Source organism: Galendromus occidentalis, unplaced genomic scaffold, assembly GCF_000255335.2.
Source record: "Galendromus occidentalis unplaced genomic scaffold, Mocc_1.1 scf7180000077501, whole genome shotgun sequence".
NCBI classification, from domain to species: Eukaryota; Metazoa; Arthropoda; class Arachnida; order Mesostigmata; family Phytoseiidae; genus Galendromus; species Galendromus occidentalis.
The window spans coordinates 489,493-503,876 of record NW_003805489.1 but is presented as its reverse complement, the minus strand read 5'-3'; the positions used below and the strand labels follow the sequence as shown (position 1 = coordinate 503,876).

Here is a 14,384-nt window from a genome sequence, read left to right as displayed (position 1 = left end):
GTTGTCTATGTATATCCACCCTCCCACCAGGTCTATGAGCTTCGAAAGTAGTTCGTGGCCCGTAATGCGAAGAAAGTGGTGTCGGCAGTGCCGTCCCAGCGTGACACGAGCGTTCATAATCGAATTCATGTCTCCTATCCAAAAACGATTCTTTTGCCTATTGGCAGGACTGGATGATAGATCGTTGAATAATAATAATACAACGTGGACTGATGACCGGTGTTTTTGCCGAAGCGAGGAAAAACGTTCCCCCTCAAGGAATGCTTGATACGAACTATTAAAAGCTCTCTAGACTTCCGATCGAAATTCTTCCCTCATTCGGATCTATTCGATCGGCCGCCTCGAAACTCAAGCCGTAAACAATATTGGGCCGTCCCGTCGGACCGGACTAGGAAGACGAGTTCGGTCGAAAGACGATGTGTTCCCATTCGACTCCGATCCACGTATTTGATGCGCACATTGGAAAACATCATGGCAACAGAGAAGTCCGGATCGTTCTCATCAATAGCTCGTCTACGGAGAATCATAATACCCGCATTGACTGCCAGAACTAATTGCCGGCATCCTAGTTAAATGCGGTCACGTAAAACATCGAGTCTCGCTTGTTTTTGTTCTCATCTTGCTGACGATATTACTCTTCCTTTAATCCTCCAGGGATCATTGGGGGAGCCATAATTCTATCGCACGGAAGAATTATTCGAATGGTCCCCCGCAGAGAATCGCCGATCGAGAAAATCCGAGGATGAGATAGCTCGACCAACAGGTCAGCGGACGGATCGGTCGGGGTCTCCGAGGAGGGAGAAGCTGGGATGAGACCGGCGAACGATGAGATTGGAGAGATTGAATTTTCAGGCTCAGAACAATTTTTTTTTCTTTCTACCTCTGTATTTATCTTGGAGAGAGTTGCTTATATGCCTTGGTATCGTCGCCTCTGTCGAAAATCGAGGACTTGTGACCTGGATAAGCTTCCTTTTGCAGGCGGGAATATAGTCTCCTCCTTGCGCTTCCCATGTCCTGCTCGAGCTCAAAGTCCACCGAGATCTTCTTGGGTGAGACATTCGTTCAATGAAAGAATGGAAAACTGAGACTCCGGCTCCGCTACTCAGTTTCCCCAAGGGAACTATCGATTCTAGACCCAGAAACCTAATCGGTAGCGAACTCGGGCACACAGGTACCAGGCAGGCCCATTCATATCGAGTGATCGCCGCAGTTTCTCGAGTACTCCCGGGACACGGAGTCCCGCCCGGTCAGTGCACGCGGTAGCCTTATAGCCTCTGGCAGGTCCGTATTATCTGATCCTGGATTCGAATTCTCAATCTCGGAACGTCTGAGAAATCAGAAGGGAGCGAAATCCTATGTTGATGAGGAGGATTTATCACCAGTCGCACTCCCCAGAGGGCGCGCCCAGCTTGAGAGCCGCGGTTCGAGTCGTGGTTTCGCTAACAAGCGTAATGGAAATTCTACATGCTCATTTCCCCGTTTCGGGATAGTCTGATGGTCCGCGGGCCAGGACCACCGGAGGAGTGTTCCAATATCTTATCTGAGCGGCGCTCAGGGGAAGGCTCTCTTCTTTAAAAGTGACAGCGATCCATAAACAAATATAACACGAGCTTTTTGATTGAGAGCGACAATCTAAGTTTGAGCCCCGGAGCCGATGGTCGGGAATGCTTGATATAGGAAGTCACGTTCCCTAATATTTAGGAATACGTTTTGTTTATCATAACCGACAGTACGAGATCCACTTGAGATGGCAAATCTCTGTCTGATCGGATGACACATTAGGGTTTGTGGTCAAGCGTGTTGTATATAATAGCAACAAGCATGAGGAATCGAATGTTCAACAGTCTTCCACCGTCTCTGACACCTGGGTGAGCTCTCGGATAAATATCAGGGCAGCATTCCCTCGTCAAAACCCTTGATCGGCCGCCGTCGTCAGACTTATCAAGCCTCTGGTTCCACCCCGCAGCTTTTTCACTCATTGTAAGATGGCTGCCGGAATGATCTTCTACTCTTGCTGAGATCTGGCGGAAGCTTTGAAGTCAAATTATTTCGCAGACTCGTTCCCCGTTTCTGGAAGAACTCGGATCACGCTACACGAAATCGGATAGAGATCAAATGTCTCGGGCAGGGGGGTCCTCGATCGAATCACCCATCGGAACAATTCTCAAGCGCATCGTGAGGGTGCGAACATTCCGATTAATTTCATCTCGGCTGCGAAGAAAGGGGAGCTCGATGATAATTTTCCGCTCGATTCGCTGGATCTTCCTCCGATCTCACCGAGTTTTTTCGGTTTCGACTCTAAGGAATGAGGCAGCTTCTTGGGGTATCCCAGGCACCCAAGAAAGGAATGGATTAGGTCAAGGACGACTGGCGCTCCGGAGTGACTGAATGTGAATGTCAGCGAAATATTGTGTTGACGCTGCGCCCCGAAAACGACGCTTGTGTTTGGATATTTATCGCAGATCGTAAATGGAGCTTCGCAGAATTCGCACAACGCTCCTCGTAAATTTTCACAAACAACCGAAGTCAGTATTTGGGCTTTTCTGTCCACCCGCCCGCCTGCGTCTGTCTGCCACTCAGGCGGCGGGCGGCCGACGAGCTGCAGCATGGTACGCTCGCTAGCGGAGGCAGCTCGCGATATTCGACTCTGAATCTTGTGCTCTTCGGCACCACAGAAATCGAATTGAGTATCACTATAATCATCACTATTGAAGGTATTCTCACACGCCCAGAGGCGGAAAGTCGCAAACACCCCAGTATGCCCGAACTCGTCCACTTGATGCCAAGTCCTTCGCGAATCGGTGGAAATGGTCCATCTCGGAAATCAGTGTTCAGAAGTCTTCAGAACGCACGCGCAAAGGATGGGCATCTCGGGCTAGGATTTCTCGACGATGCGCGAGGAGCTTCCCACGAGCTTTTCGACCGCTGCATCCACGACGGAAACATCGATGGAGAATAGTCCATCTGTCTTATAAAATTACCGCATCTTCTATACCGAGTTCGAGGCTTCCGCTCCGTCCTCGGAGTGGATCCGACATGATGTTGAAGTACCTACTCACAATTTGCCGATTTCTTCGCCGAACGGCTTTGTAATCCCAATGAAAGCACCAGATTCACACTTTGAGAATTGGGTCCCCGTGATTTACCGGTGAGACCGTTTCGAATATCTTTCGGGAATAACTTGGCGCCCAAGTTGCTGAATAATTCCCGCCGTGAAAATAAATGCTAGGGACATGGAGTTCAGATGCAAAGTGATTTCTCTCGGTGGCGGATCCGGGTTCAGGCTGCTCGGAAACTAGCGTGGCTAGCGGGGCAGCTTGAATGATGGTGGTGAACTGATTTGTTTAGACAAGTTTTTTCCTTAAAAATAAGAACACCCGAACGCTCGAGTATTGGACCGCGCTCGGTTTTTCCTTAAGGCGCTAAGGAACCAATCGCGCAGAGAAAAAGCAAGAGACTCTTCTAAGCCCATCTTGACGCTGTTGCGCTCAAACATGGAACAAGATTCACACGAATGCGAATGAGCGTAACAAAATGGAGTGAGGCACGACGTGTGAAAGTTTCCGATGAGCCTCCGAGGCTTCATCTTTGTGGTATCATTCTTCAAATGAGAGAGAAGGTGCAAATATGCCTGATCTGCGATTGGACTCCCGCTGCCCATAGCAGTGCCTGGTCAGAATTAATTCTTGAATCGCTCGATTAGCCAATAAGCCGATCACAAGATGCACGCTCATCGAATATGTGAGACATGATTCCGATTTCCGATCGAATCCTTGGTGCCCGACCGAGATTCTCAACACATTCCAGCAGCCAAAACCCAAGACCAGAGGTCTCTCACAGCTACCAAGCGCCGGAGAACAATGACCCGATGTTTCTGTCCACCGATCGATGTTGTGCGTAATCTTTTTCGGAAGAATAGACATAAATGGCGTCTATTCTGTGCTCCCGCCTCGCGTTGATCCACATTCTTGTGGCGACCTCACGCAATCTGTAGGTTCCGAAACTTCTCCGTCTCGGCAGCCCAGCGTGTCGGTCCTGGAAATAACCGTTAAAAAATGCACCCTCAAGGATTATGGGAAAATCTTAGCGGGGATAGGACAGATCGACCGGATAGGCTCCGAGCTCGTTGACGATTCTTGTCAAGACTTAGGTTTCGGACTAATTCCTTGGAAAAAGCGAATTCCGAGACCTGTTACGCCTTTCCGAAAAGAGGAACAAATTCATCCGTTGTCTGGAGAACCGATTCTTAATATCTTCAAAACATCGCATCGATTCAGTGGAAGATTACGATCTCCTTCGCGTCGACCGCCAATCGCTCGCCTCCACCACGGTCTCTTGATAGGAATTTCAGCCGTCAATCGGTCGCCGGCCGTAGAAAACGGTCCAAAAGTCAAATGATCGACGCTATCAAGCACCGAAGAAGTTTGAGAGCTCCCTAGAAGAGTGAGCCTGGGAGAACCTGCGCGCCATGGCCGCCAAAGCATACGCTACCGGACGATGACTTTTCCGAATCACATTCAATGCCGTCCACCGGAGATTAGGCATTTGGCGCCAAAAGAATTCCAGGTTCGATGATTGTTCTGATCCATTGTTTCTCTGTCGATACTCTTCTGAATGTGCTGTTAGTCTCACGTGCCGTTGTTGTTCCTCTCTCATTCTTTCTCCGTCCCTCCACGCCGTCAATCAGCAGAGAGAAAGCTAAGGAAAAGACATGAGAGAGATAAAGCGGCTCTGTTGAGTGCCTGAATTGTTGAACAACTCATAAACAGCAATCGTTGGCTCTCGTCAACAACATGGGTCATTCCGCCTGGAGCCGAAAAACAATTATTCTCGGTTGGACGAGGGCCTGGATCGAGATCCATCGGGAACGCCACCATCTGGATTACCGACGACTCGAGCCCTCTCGAATCCTGCGCGGATTTATGATATCGGACGAGAGTTGAGCGCATGCTCCTGAATGCGATGCACATATTGTACAGAATATTGGAGTTCATGCTGCATCCATGTCTCAATCGTTCGGGTGCGCTCGAGAATCCTCGAGAAGCCAAGTTCGTGTGCCTGTTCCATGAGACCCGATAGTTTCCTTTACCATGCATTTGATCTCAAAAGAGGATGGAGTGGCCACTGATTTCCTTGGCGCAGACGTTTGGCGGAGCATCGGGTGGTAAGTCCCTCAAGTTCCGCTCACCCGAAATCGATCACATTCAGACCACGGCCCTCTTCGAGATGCTCATCGTTCCAGAGTTCGGGACCACAAAGATCAAAGAATTTGGAAACCCGGAACTGCAAAGTGCTGCCGACTCATTGAAGTATGATGAATCATAGTAAAATTTTGTTTATATCATGCTCGATCTCGATGGCCGTCATGTATACGGCAGAGTCATAAAACTTCGAAAGAGCAACAGAGTTTCCTCCCGAGATGACACATATCGGAAGGTTGCCATTTCCATCAGAAGATTGCCGACTGATTCACCGAACGACGCGTTTGAGCTCAGCATGAATAGGAATCACCACCAACCTCGAATCAGCATCTCGGACCGGCATCTTCGAAGTTTCTCGAATATATTCGAGAGCACTGAATGTCTTGGAACGTCTCGACGAACGAAACTCCGGGATGGGTGCAGATGGAGGGAGTTATGTCCCTCCGAGCGCTCCACAAGCGACGAACTGATGACGTGTTTACGAGTAAGAGTTCGATCTTCAGAATAGACCTTTGACCCACGATCTCGGAGGCAAGACTTCGGGGAAAGAGTTCAGAAGAGGGAGCAAGGTCTCCGGTGACGAACTCTTCGGATCGAAAAGAACTCGGTTATTAAACTGCGGTCGCTTTCTGGTCTAGCGTCTACTCTAGACTCAAAGTCTCCTTCGCTCTATCGAATCGCCCGGCTCCGGATTCTTCCTCGTTATTTCGCCCATCATCTGGTACCACTACAGAAATAGCCCGCAACGCGGTGTTGTTCCTGCTTATCGGAAACCTCGGGGATATTTGAGTCAGAGTCGTTCGAGGCGGTATTTTATTTCTCTGTTTGTTCCGTATGATCGACTCCACCCAGATCTAATAAGCCATCGGCGGCAAACCCAGCAAGTGAAGCGATGACCCGATGTTTTCCCTCTCATCTCACTCACGAATAGGGACCGAGGATGATAAATTGGCAGCCTAGCCTCACTAATCAGTCAGTGGTTTATGACTAGCTAATTTTTTGAAGATAGTTAGATGGATAGATACCACTAATGCTCCTGTAGGCCCCCACATTACGTAAAGTGCCTATACTCGCTCTCCGAAAGCGTAAAGAGGGAAAGCGCTGCTGCATTGTAAAAAAGCAAACTGAACGAAGAACTACGCTTTATGGTCTCCCGCACAGGAATATCTATCTGAGTTTCGTCAAAACTTCTAAGGACCTCGCACAGAGCCTCCTCAGTCCAATCTTGTACCAGTTCAAAACGCGTCGCGGGACAATCGGTCACTCAATGATACTGATGATGAAGTTGTGCATGTCATCGACGATCCTCTTAGCTCTCAGCCTTCACGACGACCATGCGTTCGTAATTAAGCATTAGTTAGGGATGTTAGATATTAATGTGTGAGAGCTCTTGGGGGATGAGGGAATCAGGAATCCTTGACACATATGAAGCGTTTCCTGATGGAGCTACTCGAAAAAGATTCGGTTCGCGTCGGTGGAACCTTTGATTAGGATGATGATACTAGGTTCGTCAAAGCCGCCGACAGAGGGGTTCAATTTCCAAGAGACGTTTTCGGAAAAAATATCCATTGACTATGCGATTGAAGATCAGAAGCACCTGCAATCGCTCAGTTTCAAGAGCGGCAGATTCTTAGAGTCAGGTCACGGGTCACTTCATCGTGCGATTCGCTCAAAAAATGCACTACCTTTCCTGCGCGAGAACTGCCCTCGAAATCGATCGAGGAGTTCCGCAGACTCCGATGCGCGGGAGAGAGTGGACCTTTGAGTTGTGAACGTACGATATCTACCGCTGATATGGCTAGGTGATCAAGTGATTACTGATCACGGCCAACGCCTGGGGTCGGATACCATCTCGAACACTGACATTTCCTCGGGTCTCATCCGAAATTTTATAGCGGTACGGCAATTCTTTCCACGCATTCCATTAAGTGGCGCGTGTAGGAACAACTGCGGATGCATTTCGTTCACATCTGGTTGGCTCCATAAAGATAGGCGCCGAAGACAGTCGGGACTAGCGAATAAACGACGCGTTCCGTCAGGCAGTCCTCTCACTTTGAGGAAGACATATCCCGGTATAGGGTACAACAAGCCAACATTCTAAATCACTGGAAAACAGATCCCATCCTCGGACGTCTCTCACCTATCGAACGGAGCATCGAAAAACAGGACCAAAAACTGAAAATCGTAAATATGGCATTTATATTGTTTACTGTCGCTCTCGAGAAGCTGCTCCCCGGTTCCGGAGAGGATAGAAGCCTCGAGACCTGGTTCAAATGTTGATCAAGTCAGACTTCTCTCATAGCAAAACAATCTCGCCCGCTCACCAGCGCACGTTTCTGAGCGTCAACGATGGCACCACGGGCGGAAGACGGATTAAATTATAGCATTGGTCGAGCGATAGAACCATTCAGAACTGCGCATGGCTTGGAACGCGAATCGAAGTGGTACGCAGAAACAAGTCACAGAAAATCCGCTAGCGGTCATCTATGAATTGATAGATCAATCAATGGCCGGTACAATTTCGCTCCGAACCCTCAAAGCGACTCGACGATTCATCGGCCACCGTTCCAGTAGGGTCGGCAGGGTTCTGAGCGCACGAAATCGTTTGTGTCCTAGTTCTACAGTTCGAGAAAAGTGTCACCTTGATGGGATCATGACCCGGGATCACGATAAAATTGCAAACGAGGAGCAAATCGAGACAAGGCGGATCGATCATTCCATCAATCACTGAATAAGTATCGAAGTTCACGTCTACGAATAATTGAGAATTCGAATCGGACCGACGGATATTCTTCCATAAACTCGAAGCGGCGCGTTCGACATATCCCGCATCGGTCAAGCACGAGCAAAGACAAAGAGTTGTCCTCCTGGTTGTCGAGAGCAACAACGAGTGAACTTCTTAAGGGAAACTTTCAACAAATTGGCATCAATGAAACCAATTGACCGCTCAGCAAGCGTGAAACATCGTTCTCGCGGCATGATTCGCACCGACTGGAATGCTTCAGGAAGCACCTCTGGTGAGCACGGTTTTTTAATTTCCAGGAAGACATTCTGATTTTCGAGGAAGGATTCTCAGAGGCTTCAAATAATACAGAAAACCCAACCGTAACATACCCTTTGCTGCGCGGATGACGGAACAAATGTTTTAGAATAACATATGTTAGACCCAGACAGAATATCATGGATTTTGATAGTGTCGGTGGATTCTGACGATACCGACCCTAGCTCAAATGATTTAATGAAGTAAAAACCGGAGAATTATTCAATGGGATTCAGATTGACGAACGACAGAGAGTTCTTCGCTCGGAACAAGCCGACTCCCAATTTGCATTTACGCACCGCTGACAGATCATATGGTGCCGGTAGGCTGATAGAGGAAACCGCGGCGAGTATGGAGGGCTGGGATCGAGCGCCGAAAGAAAAGGGAGAATGATCAGATATACTCACCGTTGATCGACCGGCTGAAATCTGTAAGCAGGCTCCGTCTGCCCGGCTATCAGACTCCCCCGTTGGCTCGGCATGTTGAGCTGTCAAGGTGCTGGTGTTTTAGCTTCACCTTGAAAATTGTTTCCCTCTATTCCCTCCGCTTCCTGGTCCGTTTCCCGGTCCGCTTTCCTGCGCGTGAATCCTGATAAGCTTGTCAGAAGTTTCGATGAAGGGCACCACCAACAACAGTCACTTGGTTTTCCTCCACAGTCCTAACTCTAACTCGGAACAGTGAATTATCACGCGCACCTTCGGCGCTGGTCAAAGCGGCGATCCGTGAGATCCGTCTGTCTGCTGATGGCTGGAGCGCTCTCCACTGAACACAGCACACCACCGTCTACGAAGCCCTCTTCCTCTCTGCTTAAGATCTCTCTGTTCAGTGAGCGAGTGAGTAGGGGAGCAAGCGAGCGATCGACTGAGCGAGCAACTGACGTTGATCGTCGAACGTTGAGCCGGCGGAGCGAGTGAGGGAGTGATGGGAAGAAAGTGAGCAAGAGCGCATGGAGGATGAATATGCGTTCGTTTTGAAAGATCAGCACGACCTGGACAACTCTGCCTCCTGTCAGGTCCGTGGCGGGCGGCTCCTCACTCGAACGAACATGCCAATTAAACTTTCTGCCGTTGATCGGCGGATGTGCGAATTCTGCGGTCGATTCACACTTTGAGTCGAAAACTTAAACACTCGCGCTAACGGAAGTAAACATGGAAGCGTTTGTAGTTTCCGAATCGACGCTCTCAAGTACTAGGGTTTTCGGACTGGATCCTCATAGATTGTTGTGCCGGGAAATTAGGGACCGCGATTCAGAGAAAAATGGTATTCGAGTTCTACCGTATCGGTGAAGCTCTCCGAGGGGAACATCCGTCCTCAGCTTTTCGGATCGGGAAGCCCCCGGAGTACAATCAACCCGCTCGCGAGCACCGCAAAGCTCTCGCTCCACGGTCACTAATCATGCGAGACCACTGCCAGAGTACGATTGAATCAACTGACAAAGAGTCTCTTATAGCTGCTCACAAAGGTGAGTAGGCTGCCGGGTTGCTGAAAGACTCGAGCTGCCCACAATACCCATCTCTGGGAAAGGAATCCTAGCTCTTCGAGCAGAAAACGAAGCAGATTCCTTCGGGTATGGCTCTCCCTTTGAGATGGGATAGTGCTGAGAGGCAGGGAGCAGCGAAGTTGAATCCATCGATAATTGGATCCATCGCATATTTTTCCGACTCAATCTTTCACACAGCGACGGAGCTCGTCCGAGGAATACGGGAGCCGACTGCAAGCTAAGAGAGAAAGGAATCCTGTCCTCTTGAGTTCAGCCCGAGAGACACGGGATCTCTCATCGATTCCGTAGCGATCAGTCGCACGTAGGAGTGAACTTCGAGTATTGTGGCGAAAGATACTGGTGAGTATGGAGTGTCGTCTTCCTCGCCAAACTCCAAGGAGATCACTTCTAAGGGTGCCGCCCGTGGGATAGAGGAGGACCCGATCGGATTCCCCTCGATCCCCAAGACGACTCGAATGAAATAAAAGTATATGAGTGATGTCGATCTTGTCCGTCTCCACGTTCGATGGGCGCGACGCTCTTCCTCGATCAGCTCTCCACCTCATGGCCGCCGCCGTGATCCAAGACCGCGGAGAAGTTCTCGATGCATCGCTTCGAGTTATCAGGTCTCCGTTCGCCGAAGCATTGCTCCATCTGTCATCCTCTCGACTCCAATCGGATCTTCGCGCCGTCTGCGATGAGCTCGGGTGAATAAGACCGACGAGGACAGTATCGTCTCGATGTGTCGTATACACAGGACCCGTCACCTGCTGAATTCACAGAATCTGTGGGAACAGCTCTGGTTCCTAGGAGCGATCTATTCGAGTGGCCACTTCTTGCGAAGGAGATCATCGCTTGCATGGCTACAAGTAGCCCGGCCGCGAATGAACCTTCCCGTCGACCGGGACAATCTTTATCTGTCAGCAGTAGATTGCGGGATGAAAAATACCCTTTATCCGGGACGAACGAGGAGATGGTGTGAAGGCTGCAATGCTGCTTCTTCTTCAGCCACTGCTCGCTGGAGATCCGCGACTTAAATGCTTACCGGAAGCAGTCCTCATACTTGACTTGACAGGTGCACATAAGCTGACATCATGGCCCAGCGGCCGATGTTTGAGCGCAAAATCGAGACCTGGGACTCTTGCGATTGCCTCCATTCTCTCTTGACCATCCGCAGGTTTCGCTCGGTCGACAATGCATGAGGTGCCCTCATCGGAAAGCTCGCTCCAGAGCCTCAACTCCCCAAGATCATCCGAATCTTGAGATGTTCCCGGTAGCACAATCGGAGAGCACTGTTCGGTGGATCAAAGATGTCCTCCGTACCGGGTGATTGAAGGTCAGGGAACGAGATCGATGATCGATATCTTCGATTGCGTAAGCGCGGGACAAAGTTACGCTCGATAGGTTATTCGCGGAAAAGCTATGACACACTGGGATTCGCGTCGTCAGGACACAGCATACTAACGGCGCATTCGGAAGTCGGCAGGTCAGGTTGAAACCCTGTGGGATCGAGGAAGGTGGAAACCGTAGTCGTGAGAAGATGTTCCGAATCGGAGAGCTCATTCGCCCCGATGTTTTTAGGTCTAGCTCTGCTAAAATTCCCTCTTGAGTCCGAAAAATGACCGAGGACCGATTTTACTCCTCAATGAGAAGATGGAGCGGGGGGAAACGAACGATGAAATCAGGATGCAGCCGCGGTGTTTATCTGAGAGCAGGGCGCTAGTGCTACCTGAGTTCCTCCAATCTCTATTCTCTACTCCCATCGTCAGACCTGTCATCCCTCTGCTTTCCTACGCTGGTCCTCACGATGACTACTCAGAAGTTGAAGAATTACATCCGAGCAAGAATTTATTTTCTAAGCGCGCGAGTTCCTGTCTCGTCAAAAATGTGTCATTCCGGAGGAAGCTCAGCTCAAAAATTGCTCGGGACCTCAGTGTGAGTGACAGCATTCTTCACGACGTCGAAGAAGTCCTTGCTCAGGAATTCAGTGATAATCGGGGTGAGTTTCGAGTCGAGGGCTTTCGCCGTGTCATCCAGAGCCTTTGAATTAACCGTAGTCCGGCTGAACTTGAGCTTATCGAACTTCAGTTTATCGTCGAACTTGACTTTCGATGCTTTGGTGCCGGTGTTGATCTGGGAATAATAATCCAGGCTCTCGAATGAATCTCTTACGTGGAGGTTGCAGCATTTCTACCTTATTGCGGATGGTGGCACTCTCCGTCTTTGGCAAAAATCAAGTGAGAATGGCTCACCTCGATTTCAAGCTCGCCTTCTCTCACGGGCAGAGTGACATTCAGCTCCTCGAAAGTCTGTGCGTCTTTGAAGCGTCCGAAAGCGACGAAACTCACAGATTTCAAGGAAACATCACACTCCACTTTTGGCTTCTGAAGCTGCCGAAAGCAAAGAGATTATTGAAAGAGAGAACTTTGATCGTGATCTTCTGACTGACCTTCAACAACATCCTTCCTGTGGCCGAGGAATCATGGGATCCATCTCGACTGACAGCGAGCCGAATGTAACTACATACTCCACCCGAACAGTCTACGCTACGCGCAGAAAGATTGGTCCAGGAAAATTATTCCTTGCCGCGGAGCGAGAAATATTTTTCCGCCATAGGGAGGGGAAGTTCCCCGGAAGGATCACATGAAGAATCGTGGATATAATTCGATATGCTCGTCATCATCGAGACGTTCTCGATAGACATACCTTGCATTTTTTCGGGGTCAGATTGCCGAGTCCATTTATGTGAATGCTATTGATGTCCGTTTGGAGATTCCAAGCAGTGAAGGTGAAATTGGTCGGGATCCTGGGGGGAGATTCGAACTTCGTTGGAAAATGCTCTCGAAAGAAGGCGAGCCAGAGACTCGACCCCGAATCGAGATGTCAGTGTGTGAAGAAATCGCGATAAAATTGCTCGGCATGACGCGGACAGATGCTTCCTCGCTTCGCTCCCTCTCCCGCGACTGACTGTCTTCCAACGATCGGAATGTTCGGGCACTGAAGCTGTCGACGTCGCGAGGGCTCAGCCCACTATGGAATATTCCTTAACGAACCGAATACTCCTGATACTCCATACGGAACACTTTCTCGCAGCAGGCGCTTTTAGTCCAAAGGCCACGGACAGCGGGAGGGGGGTAGAGAGTACTCACCTGGCAGGTTCCAGGCCCAAGGACACGAGATAGTTCCCGGCTAGCTTCAATACTGAGTTCATGTAATCCGAGGTACTGTCAGCGGCAACCGCGGCCACAACGAGGGACATGAACGAGATGTAGATCTTCATTGTTCTGGAACTTCAACCATCAAGCAGGGGCTAGAGGGACAGATTGCTCTCCCTCGTAATAAGTTCGAGCCCTGGGTGGATTGAAATCGAAGAGACCACACTGCTAGGTCAGTTTCAATCAAAGGAAAATATACCTGGCGTGCATACTTTGGGTTCGGGATGTCTCTCGTATTCGGTACGGGTACGCACTACGCACACTGCAGAACGAACGCGAGCAGACGCCACCGTAGCGTTTCAAACACTAGATATATTTCTGGTGATCTGTTTTTCCAAACGGTAGATTGAAGATGATCCTCTCCCAAAGAAAGCTCCCGGCGCTACATGGTGAGCGGTAACCGCTGCTCCTCGCGAACATTTTCGAACTTTGGTCTCGTATCGTCCTCATTGCCCTGGAAGAACAAGCACCTAACCGTGCCAGCGTGAAGCCCTGTGATTCTCGTGACGTACACCAGAAATCACTCACCGCGGGCACGGGATCCGTGACGCCCGGTCTTCGCGATATGATCATACGGTTCCCGGGACTCGGAGCTTATTAGTTCGATATTGATTACTAATCAATGATTAGGCTCTGATTTCACATTTTGTCTGCGCTCCCGAAATGTGCGTGAAAACGAAGCCATCATTGGCCTCTTCTATCGCGATCTCATCGGCTGTGAATGATTCAAGCCAGGAGATAATCCGATGATTTTCGGACTTGAATCTCGTGAGACTCCATGCTCTGTGGATTTGGATAGGAGTCCGATGATTTCCGGACTTGATTCTCGGGAGACTCCATGCTCTGTGGATGTGGATAGGAGTTCGATGATTTCCGGACTTGATTCTCGGGGGACTCCATGCTCTGTGCTTCCCATCAGGTTTGCGGCCGTCTCATTGACAACTGTCAAGTCTGCCCCCGTATCGACGCGAGCCGTCCAGGGTCTCCCGTTTATAGCGACTTCCTTCAGTCCCGCGACAGTGGACTCGTGCAAACTTGCATCCGCGGCCACCCTGACCAGTTGCCTGACTTCTCGACCCTCGCAGTTCGATGCGAAATGACCAGGGTTTCAACACTTGATAGGTAATATCTGTAATATCTGGTCTTCCCCTGCTCTGAAAATGGCGCCGAGAGTCGGATATTGACGTTCCCGGCTGACCATCCTGCGTTCCTGAACCACTGGTCGCTGTCGAGCCGCTCGCTCGTACGGTCGCTTTCCTGGCCTGTGAATCATGAGGCTGGTTGCGACTTTCCTCGGATGGCCGTCTGGATTTAGGTCGCGCACCGAAACGCCGATCTTCGCATCGCGTTGTTAGCGTGTCCGATCCACAATCCGCGGCTCTATTCCCCTCGAGGTTACAGTGAAAACACACCATCGACGTCGTCGATCCTGTCTGAGATGAGTTCGA

The 14,384-nt window shown here is 50.0% G+C and overlaps 1 protein-coding gene across 2 annotated transcripts; it reads right to left on the bottom strand.

Moving 5' to 3' along the window:
- Positions 1 to 11,542: 11,542 nt before the first annotated feature.
- Positions 11,543 to 13,244, bottom strand: LOC100900995 (uncharacterized). 2 transcript variants are annotated; one of them, XM_018640817.1, is made up of 5 exons: positions 13,149 to 13,244; positions 12,871 to 13,011; positions 12,428 to 12,527; positions 11,974 to 12,111; positions 11,543 to 11,854 (listed from the first exon to the last, which is right to left on the bottom strand). In XM_018640817.1, the coding sequence occupies exons 2-5, from the start codon at positions 12,999 to 13,001 to the stop codon at positions 11,633 to 11,635; spliced, it is 591 nt and encodes a 196-aa protein (XP_018496333.1). In that variant the 5' UTR covers positions 13,002 to 13,011; positions 13,149 to 13,244; the 3' UTR covers positions 11,543 to 11,632. The 2 variants fall into 2 exon arrangements, with proteins under 2 accessions (XP_018496333.1, XP_003746761.1); XM_003746713.1 differs by having other exon boundaries at positions 13,136 to 13,187.
- Between the last annotated feature and the right edge of the window lie 1,140 nt (positions 13,245 to 14,384).